The sequence below is a fragment of the Salmo salar genome, unplaced genomic scaffold (assembly GCF_905237065.1).
Source record: "Salmo salar unplaced genomic scaffold, Ssal_v3.1, whole genome shotgun sequence".
NCBI lineage: Eukaryota > Metazoa > Chordata > Actinopteri > Salmoniformes > Salmonidae > Salmo > Salmo salar.
The window spans coordinates 187,501-210,000 of NW_025550918.1; the positions used below are offsets into that span (position 1 = coordinate 187,501).

The 22,500-nt window shown below is 44.6% G+C and overlaps 1 protein-coding gene across 2 annotated transcripts; it reads left to right on the forward strand.

The window, feature by feature from the left end:
• The first annotated feature begins 7,670 nt into the window (after positions 1–7,670).
• On the forward strand, positions 7,671–16,811 carry LOC123724049 (ATP synthase subunit f, mitochondrial-like). Of its 2 annotated transcripts, none has more exons than XM_045714012.1 (4): positions 7,671–7,798; positions 9,598–9,705; positions 14,094–14,246; positions 16,558–16,811. In XM_045714012.1, exons 1-3 carry the CDS (start codon positions 7,783–7,785, stop codon positions 14,219–14,221), a joined length of 252 nt encoding a protein of 83 aa, XP_045569968.1. In that variant the 5' UTR covers positions 7,671–7,782; the 3' UTR covers positions 14,222–14,246; positions 16,558–16,811. The 2 variants fall into 2 exon arrangements, with proteins under 2 accessions (XP_045569968.1, XP_045569967.1); XM_045714011.1 differs by having other exon boundaries at positions 7,672–7,798; positions 14,094–14,210.
• Positions 16,812–22,500: the final 5,689 nt, after the last annotated feature.

Below are 22,500 nucleotides of genomic sequence, written 5' to 3' on the forward strand. Positions count from 1 at the left end.
AAGACAGGGTAGATACAGTATCTGACTTAACTTATTGTTCTGACTCCCCTCATTGGTCTCTGCTCTTCTCCCAGATTCCTGTCAGCTCACACTGGACCCAAACACAGCACACACACACCTCTCTCTGTCTGAAGGGAACAGAAAGGTGACCTATACAGGCCAAGTCCAACCATATCCTGACCATCCAGACAGATTCACCAACATATTCCAGGTTCTGTGTAGAGAGGGTCTGTCTGGACGCTGTTACTGGGAGGTGGAGTGGACTGGTGGTGTTATTACAGCAGTCTCATATAAAGACATCAGCAGAACAGAGAGAGGTAATAGATTTGGATTCAATAACAAGTCCTGGAGTTTACAGTGCTATAGAGGTGGTTATTATTTCATACACAATAATGTTGAGACTAAAGTATCAGGCCCTCAGTCCTCCAGAGTAGGAGTGTACCTGGATCACAAGGCAGGTACTCTGTCCTTCTACAGTGTCTCTGACACAATGACCCTCCTCCACAGAGTCCAGACCACATTCACTCAGCCCCTCTATCCTGGGTTTAATCTCTATTATAGTACTGCTGAGCTGGTTAAACTGTAGTAGGGTCCACATAGATACTAGTCATGCTGGTGTAGTCTATAGCTGAGCTGGTTAAACTGTAGTAGGGTTCACATAGATACTAGTCATGCTGGTGTAGTCTATAGCTGAGCTGGTTAAACTGTAGTAGGGTCCACATAGATACTAGTCATGCTGGTGTAGTCTATAGCTGAGCTGGTTAAACTGTAGTAGGGTCCACATAGATACTAGTCATGCTGGTGTAGTCTATAGCTGAGCTGGTTAAACTGTAGTAGGGTCCACATAGATACTAGTCATGCTGGTGTAGTCTATAGCTGAGCTGGTTAAACTGTAGTAGGGTCCACATAGATACTAGTCATGCTGGTGTAGTCTATAGCTGAGCTGGTTAAACTGTAGTAGGGTCCACATAGATACTAGTCATGCTGGTGTACTCTATAGCTGAGCTGGTTAAACTGTAGTAGGGTCCACATAGATACTAGTCATGCTGGTGTAGTCTATAGCTGAGCTGGTTAAACTGTAGTAGGGTCCACATAGATACTAGTCATGCTGGTGTAGTCTATAGCTGAGCTGGTTAAACTGTAGTAGGGTCCACATAGATACTAGTCATGCTGGTGTAGTCTATAGCTGAGCTGGTTAAACTGTAGTAGGGTCCACATAGATACTAGTCATGCTGGTGTAGTCTATAGCTGAGCTGGTTAAACTGTAGTAGGGTCCACATAGATACTAGTCATGCTGGTGTAGTCTATAGCTGAGCTGGTTAAACTGTAGTAGGGTCCACATAGATACTAGTCATGCTGGTGTAGTCTATAGCTGAGCTGGTTAAACTGTAGTAGGGTCCACATAGATACTAGTCATGCTGGTGTAGTCTATAGCTGAGCTGGTTAAACTGTAGTAGGGTCCACATAGATACTAGTCATGCTGGTGTAGTCTATAGCTGAGCTGGTTAAACTGTAGTAGGGTCCACATAGATACTAGTCATGCTGGTGTAGTCTATAGCTGAGCTGGTTAAACTGTAGTAGGGTCCACATAGATACTAGTCATGCTGGTGTAGTCTATAGCTGAGCTGGTTAAACTGTAGTAGGGTCCACATAGATACTAGTCATGCTGGTGTAGTCTATAGCTGAGCTGGTTAAACTGTAGTAGGGTCCACATAGATACTAGTCATGCTGGTGTAGTCTATAGCTGAGCTGGTTAAACTGTAGTAGGGTCCACATAGATACTAGTCATGCTGGTGTAGTCTATAGCTGAGCTGGTTAAACTGTAGTAGGGTCCACATAGATACTAGTCATGCTGGTGTAGTCTATAGCTGAGCTGGTTAAACTGTAGTAGGGTCCACATAGATACTAGTCATGCTGGTGTAGTCTATAGCTGAGCTGGTTAAACTGTAGTAGGGTCCACATAGATACTAGTCATGCTGGTGTAGTCTATAGCTGAGCTGGTTAAACTGTAGTAGGGTCCACATAGATACTAGTCATGCTGGTGTAGTCTATAGCTGAGCTGGTTAAACTGTAGTAGGGTCCACATAGATACTAGTCATGCTGGTGTAGTCTATAGCTGAGCTGGTTAAACTGTAGTAGGGTCCACATAGATACTAGTCATGCTGGTGTAGTCTATAGCTGAGCTGGTTAAACTGTAGTAGGGTCCACGTAGATACTAGTCATGCTGGTGTAGTCTATAGCTGAGCTGGTTAAACTGTAGTAGGGTCCACGTAGATACTAGTCACGCTGGTGTAGTCTATAGCTGAGCTGGTTAAACTGTAGTAGGGTCCACGTAGATACTAGTCATGCTGGTGTAGTCTATAGCTGAGCTGGTTAAACTGTAGTAGGGTCCACATAGATACTAGTCATGCTGGTGTAGTCTATAGCTGAGCTGGTTAAACTGTAGTAGGGTCCACATAGATACTAGTCATGCTGGTGTAGTCTATAGCTGAGCTGGTTAAACTGTAGTAGGGTCCACACAGATACTAGTCATGTTGGTGTAGTCTATAGCTGAGCTGGTTAAACTGTAGTAGGGTCCACATAGATACTAGTCATGCTGGTGTAGTCTATAGCTGAGCTGGTTAAACTGTAGTAGGGTCCACATAGATACTAGTCATGCTGGTGTAGTCTATAGCTGAGCTGGTTAAACTGTAGTAGGGTCCACATAGATACTAGTCATGCTGGTGTAGTCTATAGCTGAGCTGGTTAAACTGTAGTAGGGTCCACATAGATACTAGTCATGCTGGTGTAGTCTATAGCTGAGCTGGTTAAACTGTAGTAGGGTCCACATAGATACTAGTCATGCTGGTGTAGTCTATAGCTGAGCTGGTTAAACTGTAGTAGGGTCCACATAGATACTAGTCATGCTGGTGTAGTCTATAGCTGAGCTGGTTAAACTGTAGTAGGGTCCACATAGATACTAGTCATGCTGGTGTAGTCTATTGCTGAGCTGGTTAAACTGTAGTAGGGTCCACATAGATACTAGTCATGCTGGTGTAGTCTATAGCTGAGCTGGTTAAACTGTAGTAGGGTCCACATAGATACTAGTCATGCTGGTGTAGTCTATAGCTGAGCTGGTTAAACTGTAGTAGGGTCCACATAGATACTAGTCATGCTGGTGTAGTCTATAGCTGAGCTGGTTAAACTGTAGTAGGGTCCACATAGATACTAGTCATGCTGGTGTAGTCTATAGCTGAGCTGGTTAAACTGTAGTAGGGTCCACATAGATACTAGTCATGCTGGTGTAGTCTATAGCTGAGCTGGTTAAACTGTAGTAGGGTCCACATAGATACTAGTCATGCTGGTGTAGTCTATAGCTGAGCTGGTTAAACTGTAGTAGGGTCCACATAGATACTAGTCATGCTGGTGTAGTCTATAGCTGAGCTGGTTAAACTGTAGTAGGGTCCACATAGATACTAGTCATGCTGGTGTAGTCTATAGCTGAGCTGGTTAAACTGTAGTAGGGTCCACATAGATACTAGTCATGCTGGTGTAGTCTATAGCTGAGCTGGTTAAACTGTAGTAGGGTCCACATAGATACTAGTCATGCTGGTGTAGTCTATAGCTGAGCTGGTTAAACTGTAGTAGGGTCCACATAGATACTAGTCATGCTGGTGTAGTCTATAGCTGAGCTGGTTAAACTGTAGTAGGGTCCACATAGATACTAGTCACGCTGGTGTAGTCTATAGCTGAGCTGGTTAAACTGTAGTAGGGTCCACATAGATACTAGTCACGCTGGTGTAGTCTATAGCTGAGCTGGTTAAACTGTAGTAGGGTCCACATAGATACTAGTCATGCTGGTGTAGTCTATAGCTGAGCTGGTTAAACTGTAGTAGGGTCCACATAGATACTAGTCATGCTGGTGTAGTCTATAGCTGAGCTGGTTAAACTGTAGTAGGGTCCACATAGATACTAGTCATGCTGGTGTAGTCTATAGCTGAGCTGGTTAAACTGTAGTAGGGTCCACATAGATACTAGTCATGCTGGTGTAGTCTATAGCTGAGCTGGTTAAACTGTAGTAGGGTCCTCATAGATACTAGTCATGCTGGTGTAGTCTATAGCTGAGCTGGTTAAACTGTAGTAGGGTCCACATAGATACTAGTCATGCTGGTGTAGTCTATAGCTGAGCTGGTTAAACTGTAGTAGGGTCCACATAGATACTAGTCATGCTGGTGTAGTCTATAGCTGAGCTGGTTAAACTGTAGTAGGGTCCACATAGATACTAGTCATGCTGGTGGTGATGGTCCCCAGATGTGATGATTTATTCTGCTCTGTTTTATGTACGATCCTTATTTTCTGACTGATTTGAATTTGAAGAGATTTAAGGTTTTCATATTTGATAAAATACAATGTCCATTTCCATGAATCATGATGTCTGGTGTTGATGTAACAACAGGTGGTCTTTTAATCCACTATCCAGAGTCAGGAACAGATGAAGTTAGGTCTGCTACTGTTCAGTGATTAAATATATATACTTCTGTGAATATATGAACCATTTCCTTCAAAAAATAAACTGCTCACATTCTGGAGATAAACTTTGTAAGGACTGTGTGTGTTTTGTGTAAATAGTTTCTGAAAAAAGTGTCCAGCTCAAACGCTGATTGTTGTTGTAAATGAGCGTTCTAAATGAGGGTTCTAAATGAGGGTTCTAAACGAGGGTTCTAAACGAGGGTTCTAAACGAGGGTTCTAAATGAGGGTTCTAAATGAGGGTTCTAAACGAGGGTTCTAAACGAGGGTTCTAAACGAGGGTTCTAAACGAGGGTTCTAAACGAGGGTTCTAAACGAGGGTTCTAAACGAGGGTTCTAAAGGAGCGTTCTAAATGAGGGTTCTAAATGAGGGTTCTAAACGAGGGTTCTAAATGAGCGTTCTAAATGAGGGTTTTAAATGAGCGTTCTAAACGAGGGTTCTAAATGTGTGTTCTAAATTGAGAGGTAGCCTGACTGCCATTAGGTACCGAGATGAGATCCTCAGACCCCTTGTGAGACCATATGCTGGTGCGGTTGGCCCTGGGTTCCTCCTAATGCAAGACAATGCTAGACCTCATGTGGCTGGAGTGTGTCAGCAGTTCCTGCAAGAGGAAGGCATTGATGCTATGGACTGGCCCGCCCGTTCCCCAGACCTGAATCCAATTGAGCACCTCTGGGACATCATGTCTCGCTCCATCCACCAACGCCACGTTGCACCACAGACTGTCCAGGAGTTGGCGGATGCTTTAGTCCAGGTCTGGGAGGAGATCCCTCAGGAGACCATCCGCCACCTCATCAGGAGCATGCCCAGGCGTTGTAGGGAGGTCATACAGGCACGTGGAGGCCACACACACTACTGAGCCTCATTTTGACTTGTTTTAAGGACATTATATCAAAGTTGGATCAGCCTGTAGTGTGGTTTTCCACTTTAATTTTGAGTGTGACTCCAAATCCAGACCTCCATGGGTTGATAAATTGGATTTCCATTGATTATTTTTGTGTGATTTTGTTGTCAGCACATTCAACTATGTAAAGAAAAAAGTATTTAATAAGATTATTTCTTTCATTCAGATCTAGGATGTGTTGTTTAAGTGTTCCCTTTATTTTTTTGAGCAGTATATATACTACTTTATTCATCTCAATACCAGTACAATATAAATACTACTTTATTCATCTCAATACCAGTACAATATAAATACTACTTTATTCATCTCAATGCCAGTACAATATAAATACTACTTTATTTATCTCAATACCAGTAGCCCACCAAGTACAATATAAATACTACTTTATTTATCTCAATACCAGTACAATATAAATACTACTTTATTCATCTCAATGCCAGTACAATATAAATACTACTTTATTTATCTCAATACCAGTACAATATAAATACTACTTTATTAATCTCAATACCAGAACAATATAAATACTACTTTATTAATCTCAATACCAGTAGCCCACCAAGTACAATATAAATACTACTTTATTCATCTCAATGCCAGTACAATATAAATACTACTTTATTCATCTCAATGCCAGTACAATATAAATACTACTTTATTCATCTCAATAACAGAACAATATAAATACTACTTTATTCATCTCAATAACAGAACAATATAAATACTACTTTATTCATCTCAATGCCAGTACAATATAAATACTACTTTATTCATCTCAATACCAGTACAATATAAATACTACTTTATTCATCTCAATAACAGAACAATATAAATACTACTTTATTTATCTCAATACCAGTACAATATAAATACTACTTTATTTATCTCAATACCAGTACAATATAAATACTACTTTATTCATCTCAATAACAGAACAATATAAATACTACTTTATTTATCTCAATACCAGTACAATATAAATACTACTTTATTTATCTCAATACCAGTAGCCCACCAAGTACAATATAAATACTACTTTATTCATCTCAATACCAGTACAATATAAATACTACTTTATTTATCTCAATACCAGTACAATATAAATACTACTTTATTTATCTCAATACCAGTAGCCCACCAAGTACAATATAAATACTACTTTATTCATCTCAATGCCAGTACAATATTAATACTACTTTATTTATCTCAATACCAGTACAATATAAATACTACTTTATTCATCTCAATAACAGTAGCCCACCAAGTACAATATAAATACCGATTGTAAATATGGTATTGGAACTGACCCCGTATAAATACTGAACAAAAATATTAAATGCAACATGCTACAATTTCAAAGATTTTACTGAGTTACAGTTCATAGAAGGAAATCAGTCATTTAAATAAATAAATTAGGCCCTAATCTATGGATTAGACATGACTGGGAATACAGATATGCATCTGTTGGTCACAGATACCGTTAAAAGTTAGGGGTGTGGATCAGAACCAGTCAGTATCTGGTGTGACCACCATTTGCCTCATGCAGCGCGACACGTCTCCTTCACATAGAGTTGATCAGGCTGCTGATTGGTGGCCTGTTGGAATGTTGTCCGACTTCCTCTTCAATGGCTGTGCGAAGTTGCTGGATATTGGCGAGAACTGGAAACACGCTGTCGTACACGTCTATCCAGAGCATCCCAAACATGCTCAATGAGTGACATGTCTGGTGAAGTACGCAGGCCATGGAAGAACTGGGACATTTTCAGCTTCCAGGAATTGTGTACAGATCCTTGTTGACATTATCGTGCTGAAACATGAGGTGATGGAGGAGGAAGAACGGCACGACAACGGGGCCCCAGGATCTCGTCACGGTATCTCTGTGCATTCAAATTGCCATCGATAAAATGCAATTGTGTTCGTTGTCCGTATCTTACCGTACGCAGCAGGTTAGGAGAAAAAACGTATCAGGTTGTGATAATTAGGTTAGGAAAATGGTTAGGGTTAGCTAAAATGCCAAAAAATATATTATATATACTTTTATGTTTCCACACCTCACAAGCTACAGACAACATGGAAAGCGGTAATATGTCTAGATGGGATACAGCTTTTGTCAAATTGACATCTAAGTATATTATATATTTTTGGTGTATTTTAGCTAAACTTAACCATTTTCCTAACCTTAACCTAATTATCATAACCTTTTTCTCCTAACCTGCTACGTACGTTCTCCTAAACTTACTACGAAAAGTGTTTTTTTTTTTGGTTTGTTGACAAAAGCTGTATCCCATCTAGACTCAAAATCACAGTCCTCCCACAATCCTCTCCTTCCATTTTTAATCCCGACATCCACTGCGGTCTCCACCGGACAAGATGGCGGACAGAATAGGTACGTCGGTTGTCTGTAAAAAAAATAAAAATAAACGTTGACAGGTTTTAATTTATTTTTTAATTAATCAAACTGACATATTTTCACTTCAGCATTTACATACGAAACATTGTATTTTATTACATTTAAAAAAAAAAAAAGCCAGTTAATAATGTTTCTATGTTGTGTTTTTGAAGGCCGCGGTAAATCCATGGTTACGAGTCAAGTCAAGGACTTTACTGTCATGGTCATTAAAACGGACAAAATACAACTTTAAAAACAGCTTGGGTATATTACAAGGAGGAGAATAAGCGAAAAAAACAAATACAAATATATATATATATTCCCTGACAGTTTCTCTAAAGGGTTGTAAAAATATTCAACTAATTTTACAGCGTTTTGCGTCCAGACGATATGCTAGGTGGCTAGGTATTTAGCCAGGTAAGATAGTTAGCTATATGTCTGTATTTGATTTGATATAATGTGGAATAGGTTTTCTATTTTTTGTTTTCTCATTTCTTTGGGAATAACCTCTGGCTGTTATGTTTTATATGTTACTGTTAAAATAAAAAGTTAGCTAAGCTAAGCTAGTTAGCCTGCAGGACTAGCCTCTTGCAATGCAGTCGGAGTTAGAAACGTTTTGTAGCTTGTCGGCTAATGACAGGCTAACTGGTTATGACAAACAGCCTTATCTCAACATAACTCCCGTGACTTTGAACTAGCTAACTTTAGCTAACTATCATATATTTCGATATGCTAGGTGGCTAGGTATGTAGCCATGTTAGCTAGCTAAGCTAGTTAGCCTGCAGGACTAGCCTCTTGCAATGCAGTCGGAGTTAGCAACGTTTTGTAGCTTGCCGGCTAATGACAGGCTAACTGTCTCAACGACCCAGACTCAACATAACTCCCGGGACTTTGAACTAGCTACCTATTAAACCTTTTAGTTAGCTTATCTAGAGAACACAGTTTGTCAGTTAACTTATTGCATCTTTGTGAATTATGAGAATTGTACACAACTGGCTCAGGTCTCTCTAGTGAAATGCTAACAAGACATAGCATTCATTGTTACGAAGTTATATGGTTACTATCTTCGGTGGTGTGTTTATTGTGTGAGAGGGACGGCAGGTTTGTGTGTGTGTGTGTGTGTGTGAAAGAGAGGGACGGCAGGTGTGTATTTATTGTGTGTATACCTGTGTCCTTAGTTCCCGTGGGTAAGAGAGATGGCAGGTGTGTATTTAGTGTGTGTGTACCAGGTGTGTATTTATTGTGTGTATACCAGGTGTGTGTGTACCAGGTGTGTATTTATTGTGTGTATACCAGGTGTGTGTGTACCAGGTGTGTATTTATTGTGTGTATACCTGTGTCCTTAGTCCCTGTGGGTAAGAGAGATGGCAGGTGTGTATTTATTGTGTGTATACCAGGTGTGTGTGTACCAGGTGTGTATTTATTGTGTGTATACCAGGTGTGTGTGTACCAGGTGTGTATTTATTGTGTGTATACCAGGTGTGTGTGTACCAGGTGTGTGTGTACCAGGTGTGTATTTATTGTGTGTATACCAGGTGTGTGTGTACCAGGTGTGTATTTATTGTGTGTATACCAGGTGTGTGTGTACCAGGTGTGTATTTATTGTGTGTATACCAGGTGTGTGTGTACCAGGTGTGTATTTATTGTGTGTGTATACCTGTGTCCTTAGTTCCCGTGGGTAAGAGAGATGGCAGGTGTGTATTTATTGTGTGTATACCAGGTGTGTATTTATTGTGTGTATACCAGGTGTGTGTGTACCAGGTGTGTATTTATTGTGTGTATACCTGTGTCCTTAGTCCCTGTGGGTGAGAAGCGGCTGATGGAGGTGAAGCTGTGTGAACTGGGCTCCTGGATGGGCAAGAGGGACTTCACTCCTAACGGACTCCTCGCCAGCATCCGCAATGGTTAGACTTCTGGGACAGTTATCACACACACACACACTCCTAACGGACTCCTCGCCAGCATCCGCAATGGTTAGACTTCTGGGACAGTTATCACACACACACACACTCCTAACGGACTCCTCGCCAGCATCCGCAATGGTTAGACTTCTGGGACAGTTATCACACACACACACACTCCTAACGGACTCCTCGCCAGCATCCGCAATGGTTAGACTTCTGGGACAGTTATCACACACACACACACTCCTAACGGACTCCTCGCCAGCATCCGCAATGGTTAGACTTCTGGGACAGTTATCACACACACACACACTCCTAACGGACTCCTCGCCAGCATCCGCAATGGTTAGACTTCTGGGACAGTTATCACACACACACACACTCCTAACGGACTCCTCGCCAGCATCCGCAATGGTTAGACTTCTGGGACAGTTATCACACACACACACACTCACTCCTAACGGACTCCTCGCCAGCATCCGCAATGGTTAGACTTCTGGGACAGTTATCACACACACACACACACTCCTAACGGACTCCTCGCCAGCATCCGCAATGGTTAGACTTCTGGGACAGTTATCACACACACACACACTCACTCCTAACGGACTCCTCGCCAGCATCCGCAATGGTTAGACTTCTGGGACAGTTATCACACACACACACACTCCTAACGGACTCCTCGCCAGCATCCGCAATGGTTAGACTTCTGGGACAGTTACCACACACACACACACTCCTAACGGACTCCTCGCCAGCATCCGCAATGGTTAGACTTCTGGGACAGTTATCACACACACACACACTCACTCCTAACGGACTCCTCGCCAGCATCCGCAATGGTTAGACTTCTGGGACAGTTATCACACACACACACACTCCTAACGGACTCCTCGCCAGCATCCGCAATGGTTAGACTTCTGGGACAGTTACCACACACACACACACTCCTAACGGACTCCTCGCCAGCATCCGCAATGGTTAGACTTCTGGGACAGTTATCACACACACACACACACTCCTAACGGACTCCTCGCCAGCATCCGCAATGGTTAGACTTCTGGGACAGTTATCACACACACACACACACACTCCTAACGGACTCCTCGCCAGCATCCGCAATGGTTAGACTTCTGGGACAGTTATCACACACACACACACTCCTAACGGACTCCTCGCCAGCATCCGCAATGGTTAGACTTCTGGGACAGTTATCACACACACACTACACACACACACACTCCCTAACGGACTCCTCGCCAGCATCCGCAATGGTTAGACTTCTGGGACAGTTATCACACACTCACACACTCCTAACGGACTCCTCGCCAGCATCCGCAATGGTTAGACTTCTGGGACAGTTACCCCCCACACACACTCACACACACACTACACTACACACACACACACACTACACACACACACACACACTACACACACACACACTCCTAACGGACTCCTCGCCAGCATCCGCAATGGTTAGACTTCTGGGACAGTTATCACACACACACACACACACACACACACACACACTCACTCCTAACGGACTCCTCGCCAGCATCCGCAATGGTTAGACTTCTGGGACAGTTATCACACACACACACACTCCTAACGGACTCCTCGCCAGCATCCGCAATGGTTAGACTTCTGGGACAGTTATCACACACACACACACACACACTCCTAACGGACTCCTCGCCAGCATCCGCAATGGTTAGACTTCTGGGACAGTTATACACACACACACACTCCTAACGGACTCCTCGCCAGCATCCGCAATGGTTAGACTTCTGGGACAGTTATCACACACACACACACTCCTAACGGACTCCTCGCCAGCATCCGCAATGGTTAGACTTCTGGGACAGTTATCACACACACACACACTCCTAACGGACTCCTCGCCAGCATCCGCAATGGTTAGACTTCTGGGACAGTTACCCACACACACACACACTCCTAACGGACTCCTCGCCAGCATCCGCAATGGTTAGACTTCTGGGACAGTTATCACACACACACACACTCCTAACGGACTCCTCGCCAGCATCCGCAATGGTTAGACTTCTGGGACAGTTACCACACACACACACACTCCTAACAAACTCCTCGCCAGCATCCGCAATGGTTAGACTTCTGGGACAGTTATCACACACACACACACACTCCTAACGGACTCCTCGCCAGCATCCGCAATGGTTAGACTTCTGGGACAGTTATCACACACACACACACACACTCCTAACGGACTCCTCGCCAGCATCCGCAATGGTTAGACTTCTGGGACAGTTATCACACACACACACACTCCTAACGGACTCCTCGCCAGCATCCGCAATGGTTAGACTTCTGGGACAGTTATCACACACACACACACACACTCCTAACGGACTCCTCGCCAGCATCCGCAATGGTTAGACTTCTGGGACAGTTATCACACACACACACACTCCTAACGGACTCCTCGCCAGCATCCGCAATGGTTAGACTTCTGGGACAGTTATCACACACACACACACTCCTAACGGACTCCTCGCCAGCATCCGCAATGGTTAGACTTCTGGGACAGTTATCACACACACACACACTCCTAACGGACTCCTCGCCAGCATCCGCAATGGTTAGACTTCTGGGACAGTTACCACACACACACACACACTCCTAACGGACTCCTCGCCAGCATCCGCAATGGTTAGACTTCTGGGACAGTTATCACACACACACACACTCCTAACGGACTCCTCGCCAGCATCCGCAATGGTTAGACTTCTGGGACAGTTACCACACACACACACACTCCTAACAAACTCCTCGCCAGCATCCGCAATGGTTAGACTTCTGGGACAGTTATCACACACACACACACACTCCTAACGGACTCCTCGCCAGCATCCGCAATGGTTAGACTTCTGGGACAGTTATCACACACACACACACACTCCTAACGGACTCCTCGCCAGCATCCGCAATGGTTAGACTTCTGGGACAGTTATCACACACACACACACTCCTAACGGACTCCTCGCCAGCATCCGCAATGGTTAGACTTCTGGGACAGTTATCACACACACACTACACACACACACACTCCTAACGGACTCCTCGCCAGCATCCGCAATGGTTAGACTTCTGGGACAGTTATCACACACTCACACACTCCTAACGGACTCCTCGCCAGCATCCGCAATGGTTAGACTTCTGGGACAGTTACCCCCCACACACACTCACACACACACTACACTACACACACACACACTACACACACACACACACACTACACACACACACTCCTAACGGACTCCTCGCCAGCATCCGCAATGGTTAGACTTCTGGGACAGTTATCACACACACACACACACACACACACACACTCACTCCTAACGGACTCCTCGCCAGCATCCGCAATGGTTAGACTTCTGGGACAGTTATCACACACACACACACTCCTAACGGACTCCTCGCCAGCATCCGCAATGGTTAGACTTCTGGGACAGTTATCACACACACACACACACACACACACTCCTAACGGACTCCTCGCCAGCATCCGCAATGGTTAGACTTCTGGGACAGTTATCACACACACACACACTCCTAACGGACTCCTCGCCAGCATCCGCAATGGTTAGACTTCTGGGACAGTTATCACACACACACACACTCCTAACGGACTCCTCGCCAGCATCCGCAATGGTTAGACTTCTGGGACAGTTATCACACACACACACACTCCTAACGGACTCCTCGCCAGCATCCGCAATGGTTAGACTTCTGGGACAGTTATCACACACACACACACTCCTAACGGACTCCTCGCCAGCATCCGCAATGGTTAGACTTCTGGGACAGTTATCACACACACACACACACACTCCTAACGGACTCCTCGCCAGCATCCGCAATGGTTAGACTTCTGGGACAGTTATCACACACACACACACACACTCCTAACGGACTCCTCGCCAGCATCCGCAATGGTTAGACTTCTGGGACAGTTATCACACACACACACACTCCTAACGGACTCCTCGCCAGCATCCGCAATGGTTAGACTTCTGGGACAGTTATCACACACACACACACTCCTAACGGACTCCTCGCCAGCATCCGCAATGGTTAGACTTCTGGGACAGTTATCACACACACACACACTCCTAACGGACTCCCTCGCCAGCATCCGCAATGGTTAGACTTCTGGGACAGTTATCACACACACACACACTCCTAACGGACTCCTCGCCAGCATCCGCAATGGTTAGACTTCTGGGACAGTTATCACACACACACACACACACACACACACACACACACACACACACACACACACACACACACACACACACACACACACACACACAGAGTAACATGCTGTCTCCCCCCCCCCCCAGGCCATGACAGATATTACAACAAGTACATCAACGTGAAGAAGGGAGGTATCGGAGGCGTGGCCATGCTGCTGGTTGGATACGTGGCCCTCAGTTACCTCTGGGAGTACGACCACCTCAGTGAGTACTAACCCTGGTGGGAGTACGACCACCTCAGTGAGTACTAACCCTGGGGGAGTACGACCACCTCAGTGAGTACTAACCCTGGGGGAGTACGACCACCTCAGTGAGTACTAACCCTAACCCTCTGGGAGTACGACCACCTCAGTGAGTACTAACCCTAACCCTCTGGGAGTACGACCACCTCAGTGAGTACTAACCCTGGTGGGAGTACGACCACCTCAGTGAGTACTAACCCTGGGGGAGTACGACCACCTCAGTGAGTACTAACCCTGGGGGAGTACGACCACCTCAGTGAGTACTAACCCTGGGGGAGTACGACCACCTCAGTGAGTACTAACCCTGGGGGAGTACGACCACCTCAGTGAGTACTAACCCTGGTGGGAGTACGACCACCTCAGTGAGTACTAACCCTGGTGGGAGTACGACCACCTCAGTGAGTACTAACCCTGGTGGGAGTACGACCACCTCAGTGAGTACTAACCCTGGGGGAGTACGACCACCTCAGTGAGTACTAACCCTGGGGGAGTACGACCACCTCAGTGAGTACTAACCCTGGGGGAGTACGACCACCTCAGTGAGTACTAACCCTGGGGGAGTACGACCACCTCAGTGAGTACTAACCCTGGGGGAGTACGACCACCTCAGTGAGTACTAACCCTGGTGGGAGTACGACCACCTCAGTGAGTACTAACCCTGGGGGAGTACGACCACCTCCGTGAGTACTAACCCTGGTGGGAGTACGACCACCTCAGTGAGTACTAACCCTGGGGGAGTACGACCACCTCCGTGAGTACTAACCCTAACCCTGGGGGAGTACTAACCCTAACCCTGTGGGAGTACGACCACCTCAGTGAGTACTAACCCTAACCCTGGGGGAGTACGACCACCTCAGTGAGTACTAGCCCTAACCCTGTGGGAGTACGACCACCTCAGTGAGTACTAACCCTAACCCTGGGGGAGTACGACCACCTCAGTGAGTACTAACCCTAACCCTGGGGGAGTACGACCACCTCAGTGAGTACTAACCCTAACCCTGGTGGGAGTACGACCACCTCAGTGAGTACTAACCCTAACCCTGGTGGGAGTACGACCACCTCAGTGAGTACTAACCCTAACCCTGGTGGGAGTACGACCACCTCAGTGAGTACTAACCCTAACCCTGGGGGAGTACGACCACCTCAGTGAGTACTAACCCTAACCCTGGTGGGAGTACGACCACCTCAGTGAGTACTAACCCTGGGGGAGTACGACCACCTCAGTGAGTACTAACCCTGGGGGAGTACAGACACTGGGGGAGTACAGACACTGGGGGAGTACAGACACTGGGGGAGTACGACCACCTCAGTAAGTACAGACACTGTGGGAGTACAGACACTGTGGGAGTACAGATACTGTGGGAGTACGACCATCTCAGTAAGTACAGATACTGTGGGAGTACGACCATCTCAGTAAGTACAGACACTGTGGGAGTACGACCATCTCAGTAAGTACAGACACTGGGGGAGTACGACCACCTCAGTGAGTACAGACACTGTGGGAGTACAGACACTGTGGGAGTACGACCATCTCAGTAAGTACAGACACTGTGGGAGTACAGACACTGGGGGAGTACGACCATCTCAGTAAGTACAGACACTGGGGGAGTACGACCATCTCAGTAAGTACAGACACTGGGGGAGTACGACCACCTCAGTAAGTACAGACACTGGGGGAGTACGACCACCTCAGTAAGTACAGACACTGGGGGAGTACGACCACCTCAGTAAGTACAGACACTGTGGGAGTACGACCATCTCAGTAAGTACAGACACTGGGGGAGTACGACCACCTCAGTAAGTACAGACACTGGGGGAGTACGACCACCTCAGTGAGTACTAACCCTAACCCTGTGGGAGTACAGACACTGTGGGAGTACAGACACTGCACTGTGGGAGTACGACCACCTCAGTGAGTACTAACCCTAACCCTGTGGGAGTACAGACACTGTGGGAGTACGACCATCTCAGTAAGTACAGATACTGGGGGAGTACGACCACCTCAGTAAGTACAGATACTGTGGGAGTACGACCACCTCAGTGAGTACTAACCCTAACCCTGTGGGAGTACAGACACTGTGGGAGTACAGACACTGCACTGTGGGAGTACGACCACCTCAGTGAGTACTAACCCTAACCCTGTGGGAGTACAGACACTGTGGGAGTACGACCACCTCAGTGAGTACAGACACTGGGAAGGACGATCTGACGTTAACCTCTGTCCCCTCTCGCTCTCTGTCCCCACTTCTCCATTCTCCCTCTCTCCTTCTCCTCTCTCTCTCTCTCTCCCTCTCTTCTTCTCCTCTCAGAGCACGACCGCTGGAGGAAGTACCACTAAGCCCCTCCTCTCCTGACCCAGCAGGGCAGAGCCCTGACCTCTGACCCCCTGGCTCCAGCTGTCTGTATTATACCACCGATGTGACCAATAATAAAATATAACTACTTCTAATATTTACATTTGATCTGCTGTGTTTGGAGGTTCATTACAGTGTTTGGATGTTTTATTTGCTAGTTGATATGACTGTGGACATAAATAAATGTTTTGTTAAATGGGGAAACGTTACAGTGAACTCAAATCTAATTTTTATTTGTCACATACACGTGTTTAGCAGATGTTGGTGTCTAGCTCTAACAGTACAGTAATATCTAACAATGAACACATCTCTAAAATAAATGTATAAATATTTTGATGCTCAATGTCACAGTGACAGACTAAGATACAGTATATACATTTGATGAATAATGTATAATTTGTAAACATTAAAATGGCCAGTGATTCCTAGTCTATGTATATATGGCAGCAGGCTCTAATGTGCTGGTGATGGCTGTTTATCAGTCTGATGGTCTGGAGATAGAAGCTGTTTAACAGTCTGATGGCCTGGAGATAGAAGCTGTTTAACAGTCTGATGGCCTGGAGATAGAAGCTGTTTATCAGTCTGATGGCCTGGAGATAGAAGCTGTTTACCAGTCTGATGGCCTGGAGATAGAAGCTGTTTATCAGTCTGATGGCCTGGAGATAGAAGCTGTTTACCAGTCTGATGGTCTGGAGATAGAAGCTGTTTACCAGTCTGATGGTCTGGAGATAGAAGCTGTTTATCAGTCTGATGGTCTGGAGATAGAAGCTGTTTACCAGTCTGATGGCCTGGAGATAGAAGCTGTTTACCAGTCTGATGGCCTGGAGATAGAAGCTGTTTAACAGTCTGATGGTCTGGAGATAGAAGCTGTTTACCAGTCTGATGGTCTGGAGATAGAAGCTGTTTATCAGTCTGATGGCCTGGAGATAGAAGCTGTTTACCAGTCTGATGGCCTGGAGATAGAAGCTGTTTATCAGTCTGATGGCCTGGAGATAGAAGCTGTTTACCAGTCTGATGGCCTGGAGATAGAAGCTGTTTATCAGTCTGATGGCCTGGAGATAGAAGCTGTTTACCAGTCTGATGGTCTGGAGATAGAAGCTGTTTACCAGTCTGATGGTCTGGAGATAGAAGCTGTTTATCAGTCTGATGGTCTGGAGATAGAAGCTGTTTACCAGTCTGATGGCCTGGAGATAGAAGCTGTTTACCAGTCTGATGGCCTGGAGATAGAAGCTGTTTAACAGTCTGATGGTCTGGAGATAGAAGCTGTTTACCAGTCTGATGGTCTGGAGATAGAAGCTGTTTATCAGTCTGATGGTCTGGAGATAGAAGCTGTTTATCAGTCTGATGGCCTGGAGATAGAAGCTGTTTATCAGTCTGATGGTCTGGAGATAGAAGCTGTTTACCAGTCTGATGGCCTGGAGATAGAAGCTGTTTACCAGTCTGATGGCCTGGAGATAGAAGCTGTTTATCAGTCTGATGGTCTGGAGATAGAAGCTGTTTACCAGTCTGATGGTCTGGAGATAGAAGCTGTTTATCAGTCTGATGGCCTGGAGATAGAAGCTGTTTATCAGTCTGATGGCCTGGAGATAGAAGCTGTTTACCAGTCTGATGGCCTGGAGATAGAAGCTGTTTACCAGTCTGATGGCCTGGAGATAGAAGCTGTTTAACAGTCTGATGGTCTGGAGATAGAAGCTGTTTATCAGTCTGATGGTCTGGAGATAGAAGCTGTTTATCAGTCTGATGGTCTGTAGATAGAAGCTGTTTACCAGTCTGATGGTCTGGAGATAGAAGCTGTTTATCAGTCTGATGGCCTGGAGATAGAAGCTGTTTAACAGTCTGATGGCCTGGAGATAGAAGCTGTTTATCAGTCTGATGGTCTGGAGATAGAAGCTGTTTAACAGTCTGATGGTCTGGAGAGAGAAGCTGTTTAACAGTCTGATGGTCTGGAGATAGAAGCTGTTTAACAGTCTGATGGTCTGGAGATAGAAGCTGTTTACCAGTCTGATGGTCTGGAGATAGAAGCTGTTTAACAGTCTGATGGTCTGGAGATAGAAGCTGTTTATCAGTCTGATGGCCTGGAGATAGAAGCTGTTTAACAGTCTGATGGCCTGGAGATAGAAGCTGTTTACCAGTCTGATGGCCTGGAGATAGAAGCTGTTTACCAGTCTGATGGTCTGGAGATAGAAGCTGTTTAACAGTCTGACGGCCTGGAGATAGAAGCTGTTTACCAGTCTGATGGTCTGGAGATAGAAGCTGTTTACCAGTCTGATGGTCTGGAGATAGAAGCTGTTTATCAGTCTGATGGCCTGGAGATAGAAGCTGTTTTTCAGTCTCTCGGTTCCAGCTTTGAAGCTCCTGTACTGACCTCGCCTTCTGGATGATAGCGGGGTGAACAGGCAGTGGCTCGGGTGGTTGATGTCCTTGATAATCTCTTTTGGCCTTCCTGTGACATCGGGTGCTGTAGGTATCCTGGGAGGGCAGGCAGTCTGCCGTCGGTGATGTGTTGGACAGACTTGAGGGCGGCGCAGTTGCCGTACCGGGCGGTGATACTGCCTGACAGGATGCTCTCGATGGTGCATCTGTGAACGTTTGTGGGTCTTAGCGGGTAAAGCTGAATTTCTTCAGCCTCCTGAGGTGCTGTTACGCCTTCACCTCACTGTGGTTGGACCATTTCAGTTTGTCGGTGATGTGAACGCTGAGGAACTTGGGAAGATTTCCACCTTCTCCACTGCGGTCCTGTCGGTGGATAGGCGGGGTGCAATCCCTGCTGTTTCCTGAAGTCCACTCATCAACAACAGTATTTTACAGTCTAGAACAAGACTGACTGGAACAGGTTTATTGTATTTTTACAGACTAGACCAGGAGGAACAGGTTTACTGTATTTTTACAGACTAGACCAGGAGGAACAGGTTTACTGTATTTTACAGACTAGACCAGGAGGAACAGGTTTACTGTATTTTACAGACTAGAACAGGTTTATTGTATTTTACAGACTAGACCAGGAGGAACAGGTTTATTGTATTTTACAGACTAGACCAGGAGGAACAAGAGACTGACTGGAACAGGTTTACTGTATTTTACAGACTAGACCAGGAGGAACAGGTTTATTGTATTTTTACAGACTAGACCAGGAGGAACAGGTTTACTGTATTTTACAGACTAGAACAGGTTTACTGTATTTTTACAGACTAGACCAGGAGGAACAGGTTTATTGTATTTTACAGACTAGACCAGGAGGAACAGGTTTACTGTATTTTACAGACTAGACCAGGAGGAACAGGTTTATTGTATTTTACAGACTAGACCAGGAGGAACAGGTTTACTGTATTTTTACAGACTAGACCAGGAGGAACAGGTTTATTGTATTTTACAGACTAGACCAGGAGGAACAGGTTTATTGTATTTTACAGACTAGACCAGGAGGAACAGGTTTATTGTATTTTACAGACTAGAACAGGTTTATTGTATTTTTACAGACTAGACCAGGAGGAACAGGTTTATTGTATTTTACAGACTAGACCAGGAGGAACAGGTTTATTGTATTTTACAGACTAGACCAGGAGGAACAGGTTTATTGTATTTTACAGACTAGAACAGGTTTATTGTATTTTTACAGACTAGACCAGGAGGAACAGGTTTACTGTATTTTTACAGACTAGACCAGGAGGAACAGGTTTATTGTATTTTACAGACTAGACCAGGAGGAACAGGTTTATTGTATTTTACAGACTAGACCAGGAGGAACAGGTTTATTGTATTTTTACAGACTAGACCAGGAGGAACAGGTTTATTGTATTTTACAGACTAGACCAGGAGGAACAGGTTTATTGTATTTTACAGACTAGACCAGGAGGAACAGGTTTACTGTATTTTACAGACTAGACCAGGAGGAACAGGTTTACTGTATTTTACAGACTAGACCAGGAGGAACAGGTTTATTGTATTTTACAGACTAGACCAGGAGGAACAGGTTTATTGTATTTTACAGACTAGACCAGGAGGAACAGGTTTATTGTATTTTTACAGACTAGACCAGGAGGAACAGGTTTATTGTATTTTACAGACTAGACCAGGAGGAACAGGTTTATTGTATTTTACAGACTAGACCAGGAGGAACAGGTTTATTGTATTTTTACAGACTAGACCAGGAGGAACAGGTTTATTGTATTTTTACAGACTAGACCAGGAGGAACAGGTTTATTGTATTTTTACAGACTAGACCAGGAGGAACAGGTTTATTGTATTTTTACAGACTAGAACAGGTTTATTGTATTTTACAGACTAGAACAGGTTTATTGTATTTTACAGACTAGACCAGGAGGAACAGGTTTATTGTATTTTACAGACTAGAACAGGTTTATTGTATTTTACAGACTAGACCAGGAGGAACAGGTTTATTGTATTTTACAGACTAGACCAGGAGGAACAGGTTTACTGTATTTTACAGACTAGACCAGGAGGAACAGGGTTACTGTATTTTACAGACTAGACCAGGAGGAACAGGTTTACTGTATTTTACAGACTAGACCAGGAGGAACAGGTTTATTGTATTTTTACAGACTAGACCAGGAGGAACAGGTTTATTGTATTTTACAGACTAGACCAGGAGGAACAGGTTTATTGTATTTTACAGACTAGACCAGGAGGAACAGGTTTACTGTATTTTACAGACTAGACCAGGAGGAACAGGTTTACTGTATTTTACAGACTAGACCAGGAGGAACAGGTTTATTGTATTTTACAGACTAGACCAGGAGGAACAGGTTTATTGTATTTTACAGACTAGAACAGGTTTATTGTATTTTACAGACTAGACCAGGAGGAACAGGTTTATTGTATTTTACAGACTAGACCAGGAGGAACAGGTTTACTGTATTTTACAGACTAGACCAGGAGGAACAGGGTTACTGTATTTTACAGACTAGACCAGGAGGAACAGGTTTACTGTATTTTACAGACTAGACCAGGAGGAACAGGTTTATTGTATTTTTACAGACTAGACCAGGAGGAACAGGTTTATTGTATTTTACAGACTAGACCAGGAGGAACAGGTTTATTGTATTTTACAGACTAGACCAGGAGGAACAGGTTTACTGTATTTTACAGACTAGACCAGGAGGAACAGGTTTACTGTATTTTACAGACTAGACCAGGAGGAACAGGTTTACTGTATTTTACAGACTAGACCAGGAGGAACAGGTTTACTGTATTTTACAGACTAGACCAGGAGGAACAGGTTTATTGTATTTTTACAGACTAGACCAGGAGGAACAGGTTTATTGTATTTTACAGACTAGACCAGGAGGAACAGGTTTATTGTATTTTACAGACTAGACCAGGAGGAACAGGTTTACTGTATTTTACAGACTAGACCAGGAGGAACAGGTTTACTGTATTTTTACAGACTAGACCAGGAGGAACAGGTTTATTGTATTTTACAGACTAGACCAGGAGGAACAGGTTTATTGTATTTTACAGACTAGACCAGGAGGAACAGGTTTATTGTATTTTACAGACTAGACCAGGAGGAACAGGTTTATTGTATTTTTACAGACTAGACCAGGAGGAACAGGTTTATTGTATTTTACAGACTAGACCAGGAGGAACAGGTTTATTGTATTTTACAGACTAGACCAGGAGGAACAGGTTTATTGTATTTTACAGACTAGACCAGGAGGAACAGGTTTATTGTATTTTACAGACTAGACCAGGAGGAACAGGTTTATTGTATTTTTACAGACTAGACCAGGAGGAACAGGTTTATTGTATTTTACAGACTAGACCAGGAGGAACAGGTTTATTGTATTTTTACAGACTAGACCAGGAGGAACAGGTTTATTGTATTTTTACAGACTAGACCAGGAGGAACAGGTTTACTGTATTTTACAGACTAGACCA